The sequence below is a fragment of the Rutilus rutilus genome, assembly GCF_951802725.1.
Source record: "Rutilus rutilus genome assembly, chromosome: 10".
In the NCBI taxonomy this organism is placed as follows: domain Eukaryota; kingdom Metazoa; phylum Chordata; class Actinopteri; order Cypriniformes; family Leuciscidae; genus Rutilus; species Rutilus rutilus.
In genome coordinates, this window is record NC_140215.1 from 3470513 (window position 1) to 3487646 (window position 17134).

The following is a 17134-nucleotide window of genomic DNA, read 5'->3' on the forward strand; positions in this document are numbered from 1 at the left end:
CAATTTCATATGTGCTATATGGACTGATTTAACGCTGTGTTTAAACATGAAAAGACAAAACTGAGTGTGTATGACATTAAAAAAATCAATGCCGATGAAATATAGATGGATATATATTCAAAAAAGGGGGATTTTTTTATGCTATTCTGTGTTTTCTGACTCCAGGAAGAGCTATGTAAGCCGACTCTCCTCGATGGGTGTAGGAGGAGTAAATCCCGCGGGAAACATGTTCAGGTCACACTTAACCTTTCAAAAAAGTAGGAAGAAATCAGAAATTATATTATTTTAATACTATAATACTTTTAGGACCATTAAGATATTTTTTTTGCATTGCGACATTATTTTCATGACAATTAAACACAGTTTCCCCAATCAATGTTTTTCTTTTTGTAATTGATTTCATTGAATGATTTTGCATATAATAAAAACAAAATAAATTTTAAAAATAATTGCATTAAATTACGCTTAATGTAATGTATAATAAATGAAAATGTATATATATATATATATATATATATATATATATATATGTATATGTATATGTATGTATGTATGTATGTATATATATGTATATATATATATATACACACATATATACACACACACACACACATACTATATATTCAATTATATATATACACACAAATTACATTTAATTGTATAATATATATTAAAGGTGCTATTTAAATAAAACTCTATTATTTGAATTATTATTATTATTCTATTCTACCAGAAACAATACCAAACTTAATCCTAATCCTAAATTATTCATCAGAAGAATCAAGAATTCTGTTTACAATATGGGCTGGGGAATGAAATAAACAATCCATATGAAAAAAATAATAAAATTGAATATGACTTTAACATTTCTCCAACCCACTGGTTCACATCTAATCTAAATCTGCCTAAAAAAAATAAAATAATAATAATAATAATAATAATAATAATAATTAAGCCATGTCAATGATGACGTTAAAGTTCAAATGCATAAAACACAAAACTGTCCTCAGCATTAAAATCTAAATCTGTTTCCAAGCAAGTCGATGATGTTTCTGTGCTGCTGATGTCAAAATGTCTGATAAAGTGGTGCAGGGATGACGTAGATTTGTAAAGCGCAGAAACGAGTTCGCATTTTAGCACATCCGACCCGAAGTCAATGGGTTTTTGGTTAAATGGCTGAAATGAGGTCTGTGGTGAAAAAACACATACTTGAAAAAAAATGTATGACAGCAACAGCAAAATGCACAAGTGTTGGGTCGGTTACAAAACAAAAACAAACAAACAAACAAACATTTGTCCAGAAAACAACAAGTGTTCAATTGACATGTGGAAATAAAATCTAAATATCAGTAATAATATATCTAGGTTATCTAATATGAAATGTTTTTAAAATAATCATATTAAATCAACATGTTAGCTGTATTATATCCAGTAAAATAAATTTGAAAAGTTTAAAACATACTAGAAATGTTTCGTTCACAGAATTATATGGCAAGGTTTACTAAATTCATAACTAAAAGTTGATTTTTTGTTTTCGTTAATTTAATTACAGAACAATAATTTAATATATGCTTGGCCATGGCATAATTTAATTGTTTTAATAAAGTTTAATAAAGTTTTTTTTACTGAAAAAATAGGCTACTGTTGCATTATTGAAAGTGAAATAAACAAAAACAAATGTATTATTGAAGAAATAATGCTGCTGTATTTTTATATAAAAAATAAACAATAATAATTTATTATATAAATAATAATGATAATAATAATAATATTTATTATAAATAAATTTTAAAAATATATATTTTTATTATAAGCATTGTCCATTTTGTTTAATACATTGTGTGTCTTATTTAAAAGCACAATGAAATTATTTTGACATGAAGTGAGTTGATCGGGAGAGAGAAATGGTCAATTAAATAAATATCTCTATAGAAAGTAAACTGAAAGAGAACTTGTTTAAAAAAATTTAAATGTTTGAAGTATCGAATCAACGCTTAGAAACGTTGCTTTTTAAGTTTTGAAAGGGTCAGAAATGGCCCTGAATACTTAATTTAAACCTGTTTTAAAATAATAGAATTAAAAAAATTATTCCAGCTCTGCTCGCTCTGGATTCAGATTCAGCCATGTCAGCATTCAAAGCTATTTGCATGGCAAAAATTCAATTATAAAAATACAAATATCATATAAATACAATAAAAAACAAACAAACAAAAACAGCAAGTCATATTATAGAAGATTTTTTTTAATTAACAGAGCATTCTGCTTGTATTAAGTCCAGGACAATCTAATAAAATATGTTGAACAGAGAGGGGAATCTTACAAAACATGCATAAAGTTGGGTCTTCACCTTTAAGCAGAAAAAGCATGGGTCAAACTTGTATGACCTCTACGACATCTGGTGAATACCACTTGATCAAGTCTAGTTTTAAGAGCGATAAAGAGTTTCATATGTGACCCTGGACCACAAAACCAGTCTCGAGTCGCACGGGTATATCTGTGGCAATCGCCAACAATACACTGTATGGGTCAAAATTATCCATTTTTCTTTTATGCCAAAAATCATTAGGATATTAAGTAAAGATCATGTTCCATGAAGATATTTAGTAAATTTCCTACCGTAAATATGTAAAACATTTATTTTTGTGAGTGAATGCAGCACAATCGTGAACATAAATGAACAACTTTAAAGGAGATTTTCTCAATGTTTAGATTTTTTTGCACCCTCAGATTCCAGATTTTCAATAGTTGTATTTCAACCAAATATTGTCCTATATCCTAACAAACTATACATCAATGGAAAGCTTATTTATTCAGCTTTCATATGATCAATAAATCTCAATGTCAAAAAACTGACCCATGTGACTGGTTTTGTGGTCCAGGGTCACATATAGCTTATTATTCTTGCACATATTCCACTCTTCTTGCCACTTACTTAATATGTATCGATTAAATAATCAGTCTGATATCTGAGGGAGGAATTTGACATTCATCATATTTGACATTTACATTCATGCATTTGGCAGACGCTTTTAACCAAAGCGACTTACATTGCATTTCAAGGTCCACATTTACATAATTATCATTTCATTAACTTCCTGATTAAGCTGCTCGCTCTGGACATTCATAAACCAACTTCCTGAGGTGCATCATGGGATGCTTTTAAACACGGAACGTGTGTGATGAGTGGTATAGCTTCACTATATACACACAAACTGAAATCAAATGTTTAACTCCTTCAAATACAGAGTCGTGTCGTTCTGCGTCTCTCTGAATGTAAAGCACGTCTTCACACCTAAACACTGCATTTCCTGTTGTCTTCTTAAATAACTTCCCCTGAGCTCATCAGTTTTCGATTTCAGTCTGCCGTTTTGAATTTAAATGTGATCTTAGAAGCACCGAAAACACCTTGTGGTATCAATAATCCCCAGCAACGCCTGATCGTGCTTCGACAGCAGTTTACGTTGGATAGTTAGAATGTAAATGGGTCATTTACAATCCCGCAGAGAGCACGAGATCTTTGCCCTTGGATCCGATCCTTTTCCTTTTTGTGAAAAAAAAGAAAGAAAAAAAAAGTGACTAGAAAACATCTGCTATTCAGGACAGAGCAAACATGAGCAGGTCAATACAAGCCACGGATTACAATCTTTCATCAAAGCATGCAGCTTCAGAAATTTATTATAAAAAATAAATAAAACATTTGCACAGAAAGAGACAAAAATGCCCCAGAAACATATGGCGCAAAAAAGGTCACGTTATTCATATTTGACATACACTACTATTCAACAGTTTGTGGTTGGTAAGATTTAATAATTATGTTCCAAGTAAATGTTGTTATTTTGAGCTTTCTATTCATTAAGGAATTCTGAAAGAAAATGTATCAGTTCCCACAAAAAATATAAAGCAGCAACATTCAAAAAAATTCAAAAAAAGAAAGAAATTCAAATCATCAAATGTGACCCTGGACGACAAAACCAGTCACATGGGTCAATTTTTTTAAATTGAGATGTAAACATCATATGAAAGCTGGATAAATATGGTTTGTATGGTTTGTTATGATAGGACAATATTTGGCCGAGATACAACTATTAGAAAATCTGGAATCTGATGGTGCAAAAAAAAAAAAAATCGAAACATTGAGAAAATCTCCTTTAAAGTTGTTCATTTATGTTCATGATTGTGCTGCATATTCACTCACAAAAATAAATGTTTTATATATTTACAGTAGGAAATTTACCAAATATCTTCATGGAACATGATCTTTACTTAATATCCTAATGATTTGTGGCATAAAAGAAAAATCTATAATTGTGACCCATACAATGTATCGTTGGCTATTGCCACAGATATACCCGTGTGACTCGAGACTGGTTTTGTGGTCCAGGGTCACATATTAGAATGATTTCTGAAGGATCATGTGACACTGAAAAAGTCAGCTTTGACCACAGGAGTAAATTACACTTTAAAAATATATTCACATAGAAAAAAAAGAGTTATTTTAAAAGGTAATAATATTTCACAGTATTACTGATTTTACTGTATTTTTGATCAAATATAATTGCAGCTTTTAATTGCAAGAGTGTCTTAGTTTAATGTCTCTGCAGACATTTCAGCAGCTGTTAGATATTTGCATTTACTGTCTCAGAGTTGAATATTCAGTATTCAGCTAATATGTGGTTTTTCACACACTCACAACACACACACACACACACACACACACACATTGCATCAAAGGCTGTATAATCATGCATATAGGGACATGCAATTGTTTACAACGTAAAGCGTTCTGCTAATATTTCCATGCATTTGAATGTTTTCAAAAACAGTCAAATTGATACGGACATGTCTAAATTGTGACGTAGGCGTGGGGGGTGGAATAATGTGGTTTTCTGCACTCAAAAGGACATTCTGGGTCATGACAGTGACCCGTGGCACCTTTCCCTCTGCTGTGTACGTGTTTGTATGAGTAATGCCAGCATGTCACGGGCAAATGAGGAGACGGAAAGGGCTGATTCAGCAAAAACAAAGGGTCAGAGTGCAAAATTAAATGAAAGGACAAAGGGAGAGTGAGGAAAGGGGTGCTCATACTAGATTTTAAACATGCAAAAATACCTTGTGCAAAAAAAAAGTGTTTAAAAAAAGTACGTGTATGCAGTGCATGGGGTGCCGTTGTGTTAAAAATCATTCTTTTTTGTAATAAATAATAAAAAGCACATTTTTAAACTATTGGTAAGCTTAACCTTTCATTTTTATCACTGTAAAGGCCCATTCACACCAAGGCTGATAACGATAAAGATATAGTTCATTGTAAAAATCATTCTAAAATGTAAAAGAACAGCAGATTCAGCAGATTAATTAAAGTGAAAGTCATCAAAACAGTTACAGAAGACAAGTAAACAGTCAGCAATAAAATAAGAGCAAAGAAACTAATTGGAAGATGTGGTATTCAGAGAGACCAGCAGTGTTATTATTTTACATCTGATTTGACTAATACTTATTTAAAACTATACAAAAGTTATTCATTCAAGAGCAGTGAGTGATTTCATCTTTGTCTTTTCTTGTTTGACTAACATTAATGACTGCAGAAGAAGAGCTGCACGGATCCAATATACTGTTACACACACACGTTTCAAACACGCTTTCTCAAATGTTTATATTGACTTAAGACATAACCGACTGTTTACAAGGATAATTACTAAAATGGCATTTCGACATATTTGTGTGTAGGTTATTTGACGGTTTAGGCGCGTATCTGAACGCCCTCAGTATAAGCGTTTCGCCCCGTCTCGGAGCGCGCCGAGGGAACAGCGTCTCTTTTGCGGCTTAATCCGCTTTTAAAGGAATATTTCACCATTGAAAAAGAAAATGTGCATTTAAATTGGGTCATTTATGTAGTAGAAATGTGAAATTATTTTAGAAGTTGGTGCCTTCTAGACTGAGAAAAGCCAAAATTTTTATTTTTGGCTCATGTGGATGAAAGACAACAACTCCCAGAATGCACTTCGCTGCTCTACGAGGACACTCCCAAGCCACGCCTCCCGGTTACAGAGGGCAGTATCGGAAGAAATGATACAGCTAGGCTACTAGTCGACTCGAAACTGAAAAGACGGGGTTTTATGGTGAGATCTCCCTATGGGCGGGTTGAACACATGCGGGACGAGCTCCTCCTACTGGCTGGAGTCTCTCGCCTCTGGACAAAAAAGCCTCAGATGATGATAAATGATGATTTTTGCGTCATTTGAGGGGTTTTTCCAGACACACAATACAGAAATCTCTCGTCTCAGGGGGACATGATGAGGGAGGGAAGCACGGTCATTCGAAAATACTACCGGGTTTCTACTGATACAAAGCTTAATGCTAATCGGTGAAGTATCCCTTTAATAACGCTGTTTAATATCAAGTACCTCCCGCAGTTTAGCAACAGTAGACTGCCTTTTACATCACTCACTTATTCGGCTGATTTGGATGTTAAGTTAGGGCTTAGGGAGGAACGAAAGTTCTCATTGTTCTCATAATCGTTGGAAGCCAAAATCGAAATACGATTAATTGCACAGCCCTAAAACAAAGTGAGCGATACATACCAAGCATAGGAAATAAAAGGTCTTGATTGGAGGTCGACCGTTAACCAATTAATCAAGCGAAAGTTTTTAAAATGGATACTGAATGAAAACAAACATAACAAATAAAATAGTTTTGAACTTTATTGCAATTTTTTTAAAAAGTACTGTATTACTATATTCCTTATACCTTGATCATTCAATGTTAGCTCATATAGTGCATGAACTAATGTTGAGATACAACTTTCAAATGTAAAAATGTATTAGTTAATGTTGAAATTAACAATGAGCAAAGCTTTAATAAACCTTATATAGTTACAAATGGACTTTTTATACTGAAAAGTTACCATTTCATATAAAGCCAAACAGTCAAGCTTAAAGATTCAGATTCAGATTGATTGATTTAGTGCCATGTCAGCATTCAAAGCTATTTGCATGGCAAAAATTCAACTACAAAAATACAAATATCATGTAAAATTGTAAATAAAATAAAAACCAAACAAACGATTTTTTTAATTAACATATGATACAAAAAATCCAAAACCTTTTCAGGCATAATCTCACTTAAGTCTTTAAGTGAGGTAACTTCATAAAAGAGCATTCTGCTTGTATTAAGTCCAGGACAATCTAATAAAATATGTTTAACAGAGAGGGGAATGCATAAAAACATGCATAAAGTTGGGTCTTCACCTTTAAGCAGAAAAAGCATGGGTCAAACTTGTATGACCTCTTCAACATCTGGTGTAGACTTGATCAAATCTAGTTTTAAGAGCGATAAAAAGTCTGTAATTTCCGGATGAGTTTCATATAGCTTATTATTCTTGCACATATTCCACTCTTCTTCATGCTTAAAGATGTCCATCTTTAAATATATCTCCAAAATGGCAAACGTACTGCTGTTTTCCATATTCCTTTGGGAATATCGTGCACAATATGACCAGGAGAATGTATTAAGAAAGTGAATTAGGTCTATTTCGGGAAATTTTTGTTGACACTGCAAGGTAAACAACAGTCCAGAAACAAAGCCAGTTAAGAACGGCTATAGTTTATAATAGCCAAGGATGTTTAACAAGATCTAGAGGAGCTTGAAAAAGCCTACAGGAAAGCAGCCCACAAATCAGTCCTAAAGTCTCCCTGCTTGACATGGTACAGCTGTCCGTGCTGAATGTGCAGAGAAAACAAATGAAGAGGAAAGCGCTAGCCTCCCCCACAGGCTATCAGAGCTACAAATCACACTGTAACCTGCCAACATGCATGTGCATAAACCCATGCAAAACTTACATGCACACGGCCTCTTGATGCAACTGTGCCTATAACACACATAAAACACACGGAGAAGCTTTTGAACTCCAATGCAACTCTAAAAAAGCGCCACGTAAAAGCGAGCTTGCCCAGACCACATTCTCGACATTCTCCCTTGTAATGGAGAGACATCTCAGCCCGTTGACTTCCTCCCAGAGAATCTCGTTCTGTCTCGGTCCATTTGCAAAGTAGAAATGAAACGTTGCAATTTCTGCGCTGTTGAAACAGTGTTGACTACATACCTTCCTGCCTCTGCCGTCGGGCTCCAACCGAGGGCCCCATCTTCTTAACGGGGGCCACATTGTGGTCGTCAACAGCGGCAGCTTCGAGTTCGTCACGGCACTACGAAAGCAGCGTGTTTACATGTGTGTGTGTGTCTGTCGCACAGGAAGACGCCTCTTTCACACGGAGAGAACAAGAGAGAGCGAGAGTGTGGATGTGTGCAGGACTGGTTGGAATGAAACACAAGCTTACTACTTGCTGAATACTAAACCGTGTGCACTGTACACTGCCTACTACGTTTTAAAAATAGTACATTACAGTTATGCATGATGAAAATGTGCACCTTAATTCATTCAGTCGTGTTCGAAAATCACTAAATGATCGCTAAACTTTTGGCATGAAAACATTATTTTTTGAAATTCTTAATTTTATGTTTTAGAAAACTGAATTGGGGCAATAGACAAACACAATTATTTTTTATTTTTTTATTTCCAGACCTGGAAATGATTTAAATCAAAATCCAAACTGTGTATAGGAATCGTATAGGTGAGCAGGGGGCCAATATAATGTAGAATTAAAATGACGCCAATTAAGATGAAGACAAAATAGCTGGATTTAATAAAAATGGGCCCTATCTTGCACCCAGCGTAATTGCCTTTGTATCATTCGACGCATGTATCATTCCTATTTTGCACCCGCGCACAGCTGACTTTTCCCTCCACAGACGCACGTCTGTAAATTAGGGAATGAACTTGCGCTTCCCGGGGGCGGTTCAGCGAAAAGAGGAGGCGTGTTCCGGCGCAAACGTTCCCTGGTGCTATTTTGCAGTTTCAGAAAACAATTCCGCCACAGACCAGGAAAGATCTAGTCTAAAGTCAGTGGCGCGTTGCGCATGTTATTAATGTGCTATTTTAAAGGTGCATGCTTGGCCATAATCAATGTAGCGTGTGCACAAAGCACATACACTTTGCTTCTCTCATCTACACACAGATGCAGCAGTTCTCATTTTTAGAAAACCATACATTATTACAAGGAAAAATATTACCACACGAGGGAAATCATTGTGCTGTCCATGAAGATGTGAAAAAATAGGCATAAATCTAACTTACACATTTACCCAAATTATTAAACGCCTGTTTAACCGAAGCTAATTTGGGTGTGTTTCTCCATCCCCAATGTCACTTCTCTGTGTTTTACAGCCCTGGCGAGAACGTCGGTCTCCTCGGCTATGAACCTGGCATATCCGCCGTTATAATAGCAATCCGCCATGGAACAAGCACGCCTGCTCTTAAAGGGAATGTGAGATGATGATCTGATTGGTTTATTTCACGTTACGCCCAAACCACACCTATGAATAATGAAGCTACTTCAGACCAACCCATTTTAGATTTGCGTCGGGCGCAAGAGTCATTTATCCCGCCGGTATAATAGCAACAGCGCCCAAGACCCGCCCACAAAGTTACTTGCGTTTCGCGCTTGATACTTGCGTTTCAGATCGTTAAAATAGGGCCCAATGTAATTTAATGAGATGTGCACAAATATGCGGAAATTAAATCAACTTATTTTACATAATATTTAATGTATTCATAGATTTAGAAAATGACACACGGGGAACTAATACTTCAGATTGGTCAAAAACATGATCTCAAATCAAGAATTTGGCAACATTCAAATGAGTGAATATTACTTTGACTTTGAATAGGTTATTTTCATAAGTAGTCCACTCAAAAAAAGATGAGAAATTAGCAGACCAGAAGATAATTTGGTGCAAAGCTCAGAATTTATGCGAGTAATTTATTTATCATAACACGGCATGCTGCGAGTGTGAACAGCTTCTCTGATTTAAAGGGGAATGATCTAGTTTCGTCCAATTGCGCGGCATGTATCCAGTGTAGACATGGATGTTGGACGTGCCTTTCGTGTTTGATTTTCTCTAAATTGGAATTGGAAAGGGGCTCTGAGAGAGATTCAGTAAAATGATATCCTAAAATTCATGACTTTAATATCATTTGTTTATTTGCATGACATAAAACACCATTTCGCTCCTGCAACCCACACATGTAATTTCTAAACAATCACGACAGATGAGATATTTCTCCAGAGAATATCCGAAGATGATTATTATGAAGTATAATTTTTGCATCAAAACCCGGCAATCAAATGCAGCATTAATAATCCCGCCATCCTGGTAATATTCATCTGTGTATGTAAATAACTCTGAGGGAAAGATGTCAGTTGTTGTTATGCTTTCAGTGCCAAAATGCCCATTTTGTGGAGTATCCTCGCAAGCATAGTCTTAAATGAGTTAAAGTAAGTCTTAAATGAACGTCAAGAGTTGTGAGAAAATGTGTCAGATCCGGGTCATGTGCGGCAGGTCTTAAAGTGACAGCAGCCTAATAAACCTGCGAATGTCTGTCATTAATGTTAATCAAAGAATGAAAGAAAAAGAGAAAATCACTCACTGCTTTTGACTGAATAACTTTTGTAGCTTTAATAAGGATTAGTCTATATTTCATTTAGAATTTACGAAGTGAAGACTGTGAGGTGCTTGATAACTTTATTCACTTTCTGTATATCTCCTACCTGAACCGGTCTGACTTGGCCAATAGAAAAGAATTAGCCCATGTATAATAAAGGTAAAGCTAAATGTGACATTTATTATACAGGGTTTTTGTGAAGATTATACTGTATTACACAATTATAATGTGATACTGAATGCTTATAATAAATGGATAAAAAAAAAAAAATCAATTTCATAGAGACATCAGTACCAGTATTACTGGCCTTCATTCATACAAAAATGGCATTACAACAAATGTTTATAATATACTGTCTTCAAGCTGTTTCTACATTAATTTGGAGAGTAACTGTGAAATTAATACAATATAAAAATATTAAAAACTTTTAATTGCTATTAATAACAGAAAGAATGTGTGATTAATTAGTAAAACATTTTTTAAAGGGGTGGTATAATGCCCTTTTCACAAGATGTAAAATAAGTCTCTGATGTCCCCAGAGTGTGTATGTGAAGTTTTAGCTAAAAATACCCCACAGATATTTTTATATAGCATGTTAGAGTTGTCACTTTTTGAGGGTGAGCAAAAACGCACCGTTTTGTGTCTGTTCCTTTAAATGCAAATGAGCTGCTGCTCCCGGCACAGGGGGCGGAGCTTCGACAGCTTGCACTCACACAGACATGCACTGAAAATTTCAAAACCTTTTAGTCTTTTATGTTCAACCCGGAGTCAGACAATGATGGAGAGACTCGAGAAGAAGTGACAACATGTAGAAGCAACAGGACATTTCTGAATGGTTAGTTGATGAGTTTATGTAGCTGATGTGTAGCCTAGTTATCTTCTAGTCATTGATTAGCATATTTTGTCTTGATAATCTATAAATCACGTTCCCGGGGGGCGGGGTTTATGTAAATTATAGGGTTGGTGATGTCACTAATGTTGTGTAGTCCCTACCAGCCGTTTGTTGTAGTCGTTAAAAAGCAATTTCTCTAAAAGCAAATATCTCCCTTTGCTTTGAACTTTGAGCGTCGTAACTTTGCAGATGTTGTTTATGCTCAAACAGCAACATTACACACTAACTAAAGTTAGAAAAGTGAAATCATAATCAACCACCCCTTTAATCGATTGACAGCACTAATTAGTTTTGTCTCTTAATTCTGATGGTGGACATGGATGAACCACATTAGATTTTTCTATAAAATAGACACATTCTATATTAACATTGAACTGCAGTCACGTCCGCCGCTTCAGCTTTACCCCATGTTTCTTCATCTTTTCCACATGTAAAAATAGTATATGAACTGTCCATTTCATGGTATAAAATAGTCCTGTCCACGGATACCCACACAAATACATCATCCACTTTAGCAGAATCTCTACCAGCTGACAGATCTCGGTATATACCCGGCACTATTCGACAGGCCTCAAATAGCCTAGCCTTTGAGCAAAACTATTTTTTACCCCATTCGATCTTCACGTATTTACTTACACATTTACTGAATTGCCTGTTTACACAAAGTAACAAAGCAAGTCTATTAATACCAGACGGGTCTGTGTGGGTCTCATTGACCTTGTCAGTTAAGCTGAAGGACTTTGGAGCTCTCCGCCTGTGTTTGCGAGACAGGCCCTTGGCAGAGTGCTTCGCCACCATGGTGGTTATTATTGTTGAGCTGGTCCCTCATTTTCCTCATGTCAAAAAGTTCCCAGAATGACTATCATAGGAGAACAATTGGAATTCTTTCAGCTCGGCACACACATAATGAGCTGGTTAATTGTGTACATTCCGCTGCCAGGCAACTCTTCAGACTGTATTGTAAACATTGTATAGGGCTTTTTCAGGCCTTTCACAATGGCTTTGTTTGCAGGCTCTGTGTGTAATGTCCAATGGCAGTTAATGTGCTAAAACCCACCCCTCGATCACAGGCTTATGTTGACACGGCCGGCCCACCTACAAGCCATGGAAATACTTCAGAGCTGGTGGAAAAACTGGTGCTGTTGAATTATTATTCATATTATTAATGAACAGTTATGCACCACTGGTGATAATGCAACAGCATGTCTCCCTCGACTTGTAAATTTGACATGAATACATTTATTACGGCTTAGTTGCTTCTCATAATTTCTTGTCTATTTCATGCATTCTCAAGAAAATGTGTGGAAGCACATTTCAGTCTCACAAAAACATGTTAAACGGCAAAACGCTAAGAAAAAAAATAGGGAACCACATTAAGCTTTTTGCATTTGCTGCATTGTGACATTATTCTCATGATAACGAAGCACAAATTCACCCATAATTCCCATTACAGTAGCGCATCTGTATTCTGTATCTCCCCTTATTCTCTTGTTAATACATTGCTGTAGATACAGCTATACTTATTCTTCACAACTGTACATTTTTCTCCTCAAGGTAACATTTTGCATGTGCTGTTACACTTTCCGGATTACATTTCCATACTGACGTTTGGACCTGGTTGCCAATTTGCACAGTTCAATGAAAATATAATTGAATTTAATATAGACCTAATAAAATGTAGCCTGGGAAACCCCAGACAAACTCTGAAAGTAGTCTGGCAAAGAGAGCCCATTCAAGCCGATTTCTAATCCGTCCAAATCAAGGCACCAATCAGAAACGTCGAGGCGGGCTTTACACGATGACGATCGCTCTGATTGGTTTTAGGTCTATCCAATTGCGCCCAGAGGCATTTGAGCGACGTCTGTTGTGTGAAGCGCACCAACTTTTAAATGCATTATTATATTCAAATTGCAAACACATGAGGACAGTCTCCATGAAAGACCCACTGGCAGATGAACGTGCTGCTACATTTCTCTCCGAAACGGTAGGATTTTTAGTAATAGAGGATTTTAACTGTGACAAGATGATTGACAGGGTAGTTTACGTGACAGGATGCACGGCGATAGATCCGTCCGATAAAGATGACGAAGTAGTATGTCCCAAAGCTTGCCTACTTTTTTGCTACACATTCCTTTTCTTCACAAAAAGATGACATACTTTTATGGCGTAGTGTAACTTAGGCGAATTGGGACGCAGCATATGGCTTTACACGATGACGATCGCTCTGATTGGTTTTAGGTTTTATCCAATTGCGCCCAGAGGCATTTGAGTGACGCCCCTTTGGAAATGAGTTATTAATGAAGCTTTGCCAGACCATAACTCCGTTACTACTGAGAATGGTCTGGTTTTAACCAGGCTGAATAAAATGGTCTATAGACCTAAAAAAAATAGCTGTAGCCTAATACAAATGCTTAACATTACTGAATTTGGCACGAAATGTGATTGAAAATAATGTCATAATGCAAAAAAAACGTAATGGTCCTAAATATAAGTGTGAAATATGATGGGAACATGTTTTTATACCGGTTTTGTGAGATTGACCCTTCAATTACACAGCTAATCACAATCAAATGCGCTCACATGCTATAATTGGGTTGTTGTCTAAGCTGTAGCAGAGCACCATATAAATGTGTTCTACCTTTCCGCCTTTCAAATGAAGACAAAAGCTGCTGGCTTCCAGCCTTGAAAGAAATCAAGTTGCTGTAATAATAATAAAAAAGGTCATTCCTCCCTTCCCTGTCAAGGCTTATCTTACAAAAGCATCTCAACTTCCAAGCTCCTACAAGGGCACGTGTCCAAAAATAGCAAACCAGCCAACAAACAAATATTGGATATTTTCTGAACACGGAATAAAAATCTAATTACAAAAAATAAGAGATGACGGAGGATGAATGACGTGGACTAAAAATGTGCTCTATTTCTGCAGGCCACTTCATTGTAGAGTTTATGAAGCGTTAATGGACTCTATCCTGTATAAGTACGGCAGTATTTGGAGTTTCAGGACGCTTTTGTATATACTGTCGGCCCCCACATAAAGTCAACATACTATACAAGCTTCCTAGCATCTAGCAGAATTGATCCTGTTTACTTTCCCATCTTTCTGGTCTTATTGTGCATGATTCTGCCGTGCATATTAGCCTATAAAATCTCTTTTGTCTTTGCAATATGTGCATTCAATATGCATCTGAATCAACTTTCAAGTTTGGATCATCAATGACTCGGCATCTCGCCTCCAACCACCTGAATACATCTAACATCCACTTTTTACAATCCGATCAATTCCCGATGGATAAAATCAAGTCCGGTTTCCCTCATAAATACGTCAGAATGACTTTGATAAGAGTGAAATATGAGGCCTTAATGGAGACAAGTGCATGAAAGCTCAGGATCTGATACTCACAGGACAGCAGACATCAATATTACCAAGGCAAACCAGTCAGGTCAAACAGTGACCACTGCATTAACTGTGAGTTTTTTTTTTTGCTATGCTTTGATTGACAGAATGGTTGGTGGTTAAGATTTATGTTTCCTCTATGTCATAAATCAATGCTTTCATAAAGCTTTGTACAATGTGACATGTTTTTGGAAGGAACTGGATCTTTGATAAACGAAACCAGATTAGTACCATATCCATAGTCAGGCAGCATATACACTCCACCCAGTATTGATCAGCTGTGATGTCTGATAAACAGCAGTATTTATCACTGGTCGACCAATATCATTTTAATGGCAGATGCTGATATCTAAAGTGGAGAGTGCATGCATTAGAATAAAAACACTTTATTTCAAACAATATTTACTCAAAATTTACTCAATTTAAAAAAACATCAACGATATGGGAATGGTTATCGGCTAATACCAAACACTCTCAAAATATTCAGTTGCCTGCACTATTAATAGAGCAGATTGCACAATTCAAAAGAATATCATAGTGACAGACGAACAAGACTGATCAATCAGATATTATTTCACCATCTAAAAGATTATCGGAAAATGAACACTTGGATGAAGTAGCCGAAGAACTTAAAAAGTTTTCATTTCTAACAACAGTCTTGTCAATGGATAAATTTTTTTTTTATTTGGGACAGAGATATATTTAATATGAGTAATTTATGTTTTAAATAAGTATTTATTAGATTGTGTAATATTAATTAAATATATTTGATATTAAATTAAACATTTTAATACAATAGTTTATGTCATTAGCTATGATTCTGAATTAGACTGTTGGCTATCTATAATACAACCATCAACTCTAGATATCTGCATCAGCCACTGGAAACATACCTTTTCAGTATAAAAAATTAAATAAGTGAGAATTTTTTTATATATATAATTAAAAAATTAAGCAATTTTGATTTTTGTAATTGTAATGTATGTCGGTTACCCTTATCGCCCATGTGAAACACCATATCGGTCGACCACATACTGATGACTGCGTACAAACAAACAACACATTCAGTCTTTTTACAATTAAACTATGATTATATTGTCCTACAAAACACAACAATGATACTTAAGGGGATAAACTAGCATGATAAATGAGTAAGTTCACAAGAGAGTCGATCACAACAACACAAGTGCTGGAGTTCAGACTTCAGCCAGCGCGCGATGTCACGTCACAGGAATTCACTGGCAGAGAGAACGAACAAAACATTTAATAACGCCAAAAAACGACGACCACAAAGAGTTTAAACCAGCACTGTATACACAACAGCCGCGATTAGGTTATATCTGTACCTGACAGTTCATATCTGATTAAAAACACGATTTAAAATGTCCGCCCGAAAAATCATCTCAAGTACGCAACAAACTTACTACAGCGTCACTCGATCCATAATGGACAATATCCAATAAAACACGATACACACACCAGTCACATCAACAAAAGCGATATCAAACAAGAGGTAAAACTGATTTTCGTACCTTGGCTTGAAGGTAGGGGTAATAGTAGGTATATTGGGGGTACATCTGCCTCCACACCTTGCCCATGAAGATTAGCGGTAAATAAAAACGTGGATGTCACTACTGTCAGACCTGAAACCTGGAGAAAATCAACACCGGTTCTGTTGTCGACGTCCGAAAGCGGAGACTGAGGATGGATGTGGGCGGTGGAGCTGCAGTGGAGCGAAACACAGCAAACAGCCTCCCTTCGGTGCACTCAAACTCTGCTGAAAAGTCTGCAACACAGACTAATAAACACCAACCAAACGCTGTATTTAAAGCACCAGAGTAAGAATATTTCATATTCTGTGAAAAATGTTTTTAATCTTGCAGTAGATGGTAAAAAATAGATTCACAAATGTTCTAATGTCTTCTATTAAGTGCTTAACTTAATGAGACATCATATATGTACATGCATATATAGCCTATATATATATATATAGGCCTATAGAGCTCATCTTGAATTATTAAGGTTAGTCTTTAAAATAAGACCTCATATAGGCCTATATATATATATATACTAGGTAAACGTCATGGCTTCCTCATGTTGTTTATGAGCCAAATAGTGGATACCGGGGGAAGTTCTGAGTCTTTACAATTTCTGAGGGTGGGATTATTTTTCAGTTTCAATTGTGTCAGTTTCTGTATTGACACAAATGTTAAAATCTTAGTCACCATGAAATCAAAATTGACAATTCTTGTTTTATAAAGAATATTTAAGCATTTATTATAAATGATTTAGG

General features: G+C 35.7%; 1 protein-coding gene across 2 annotated transcripts in view; it reads right to left on the reverse strand.

The window, feature by feature from the left end:
• rbms1b (RNA binding motif, single stranded interacting protein 1b) overlaps positions 1-16926 on the reverse strand; it is an 80244-nt gene extending 63318 nt beyond the window's left edge. Inside the window, exon 1 of one of the 2 annotated variants that reach the window (XM_084420464.1) lies at positions 16374-16926. In XM_084420464.1, the coding sequence (XP_084276590.1) occupies positions 16374-16439 (66 nt within the window). In that variant the 5' untranslated portion in view covers positions 16440-16926. Of the gene's footprint in view, positions 1-8098; positions 8251-16373 lie in introns of those variants that run through there. The other variant, XM_084420465.1, reaches the window with a different exon arrangement.
• Positions 16927-17134: the final 208 nt, after the last annotated feature.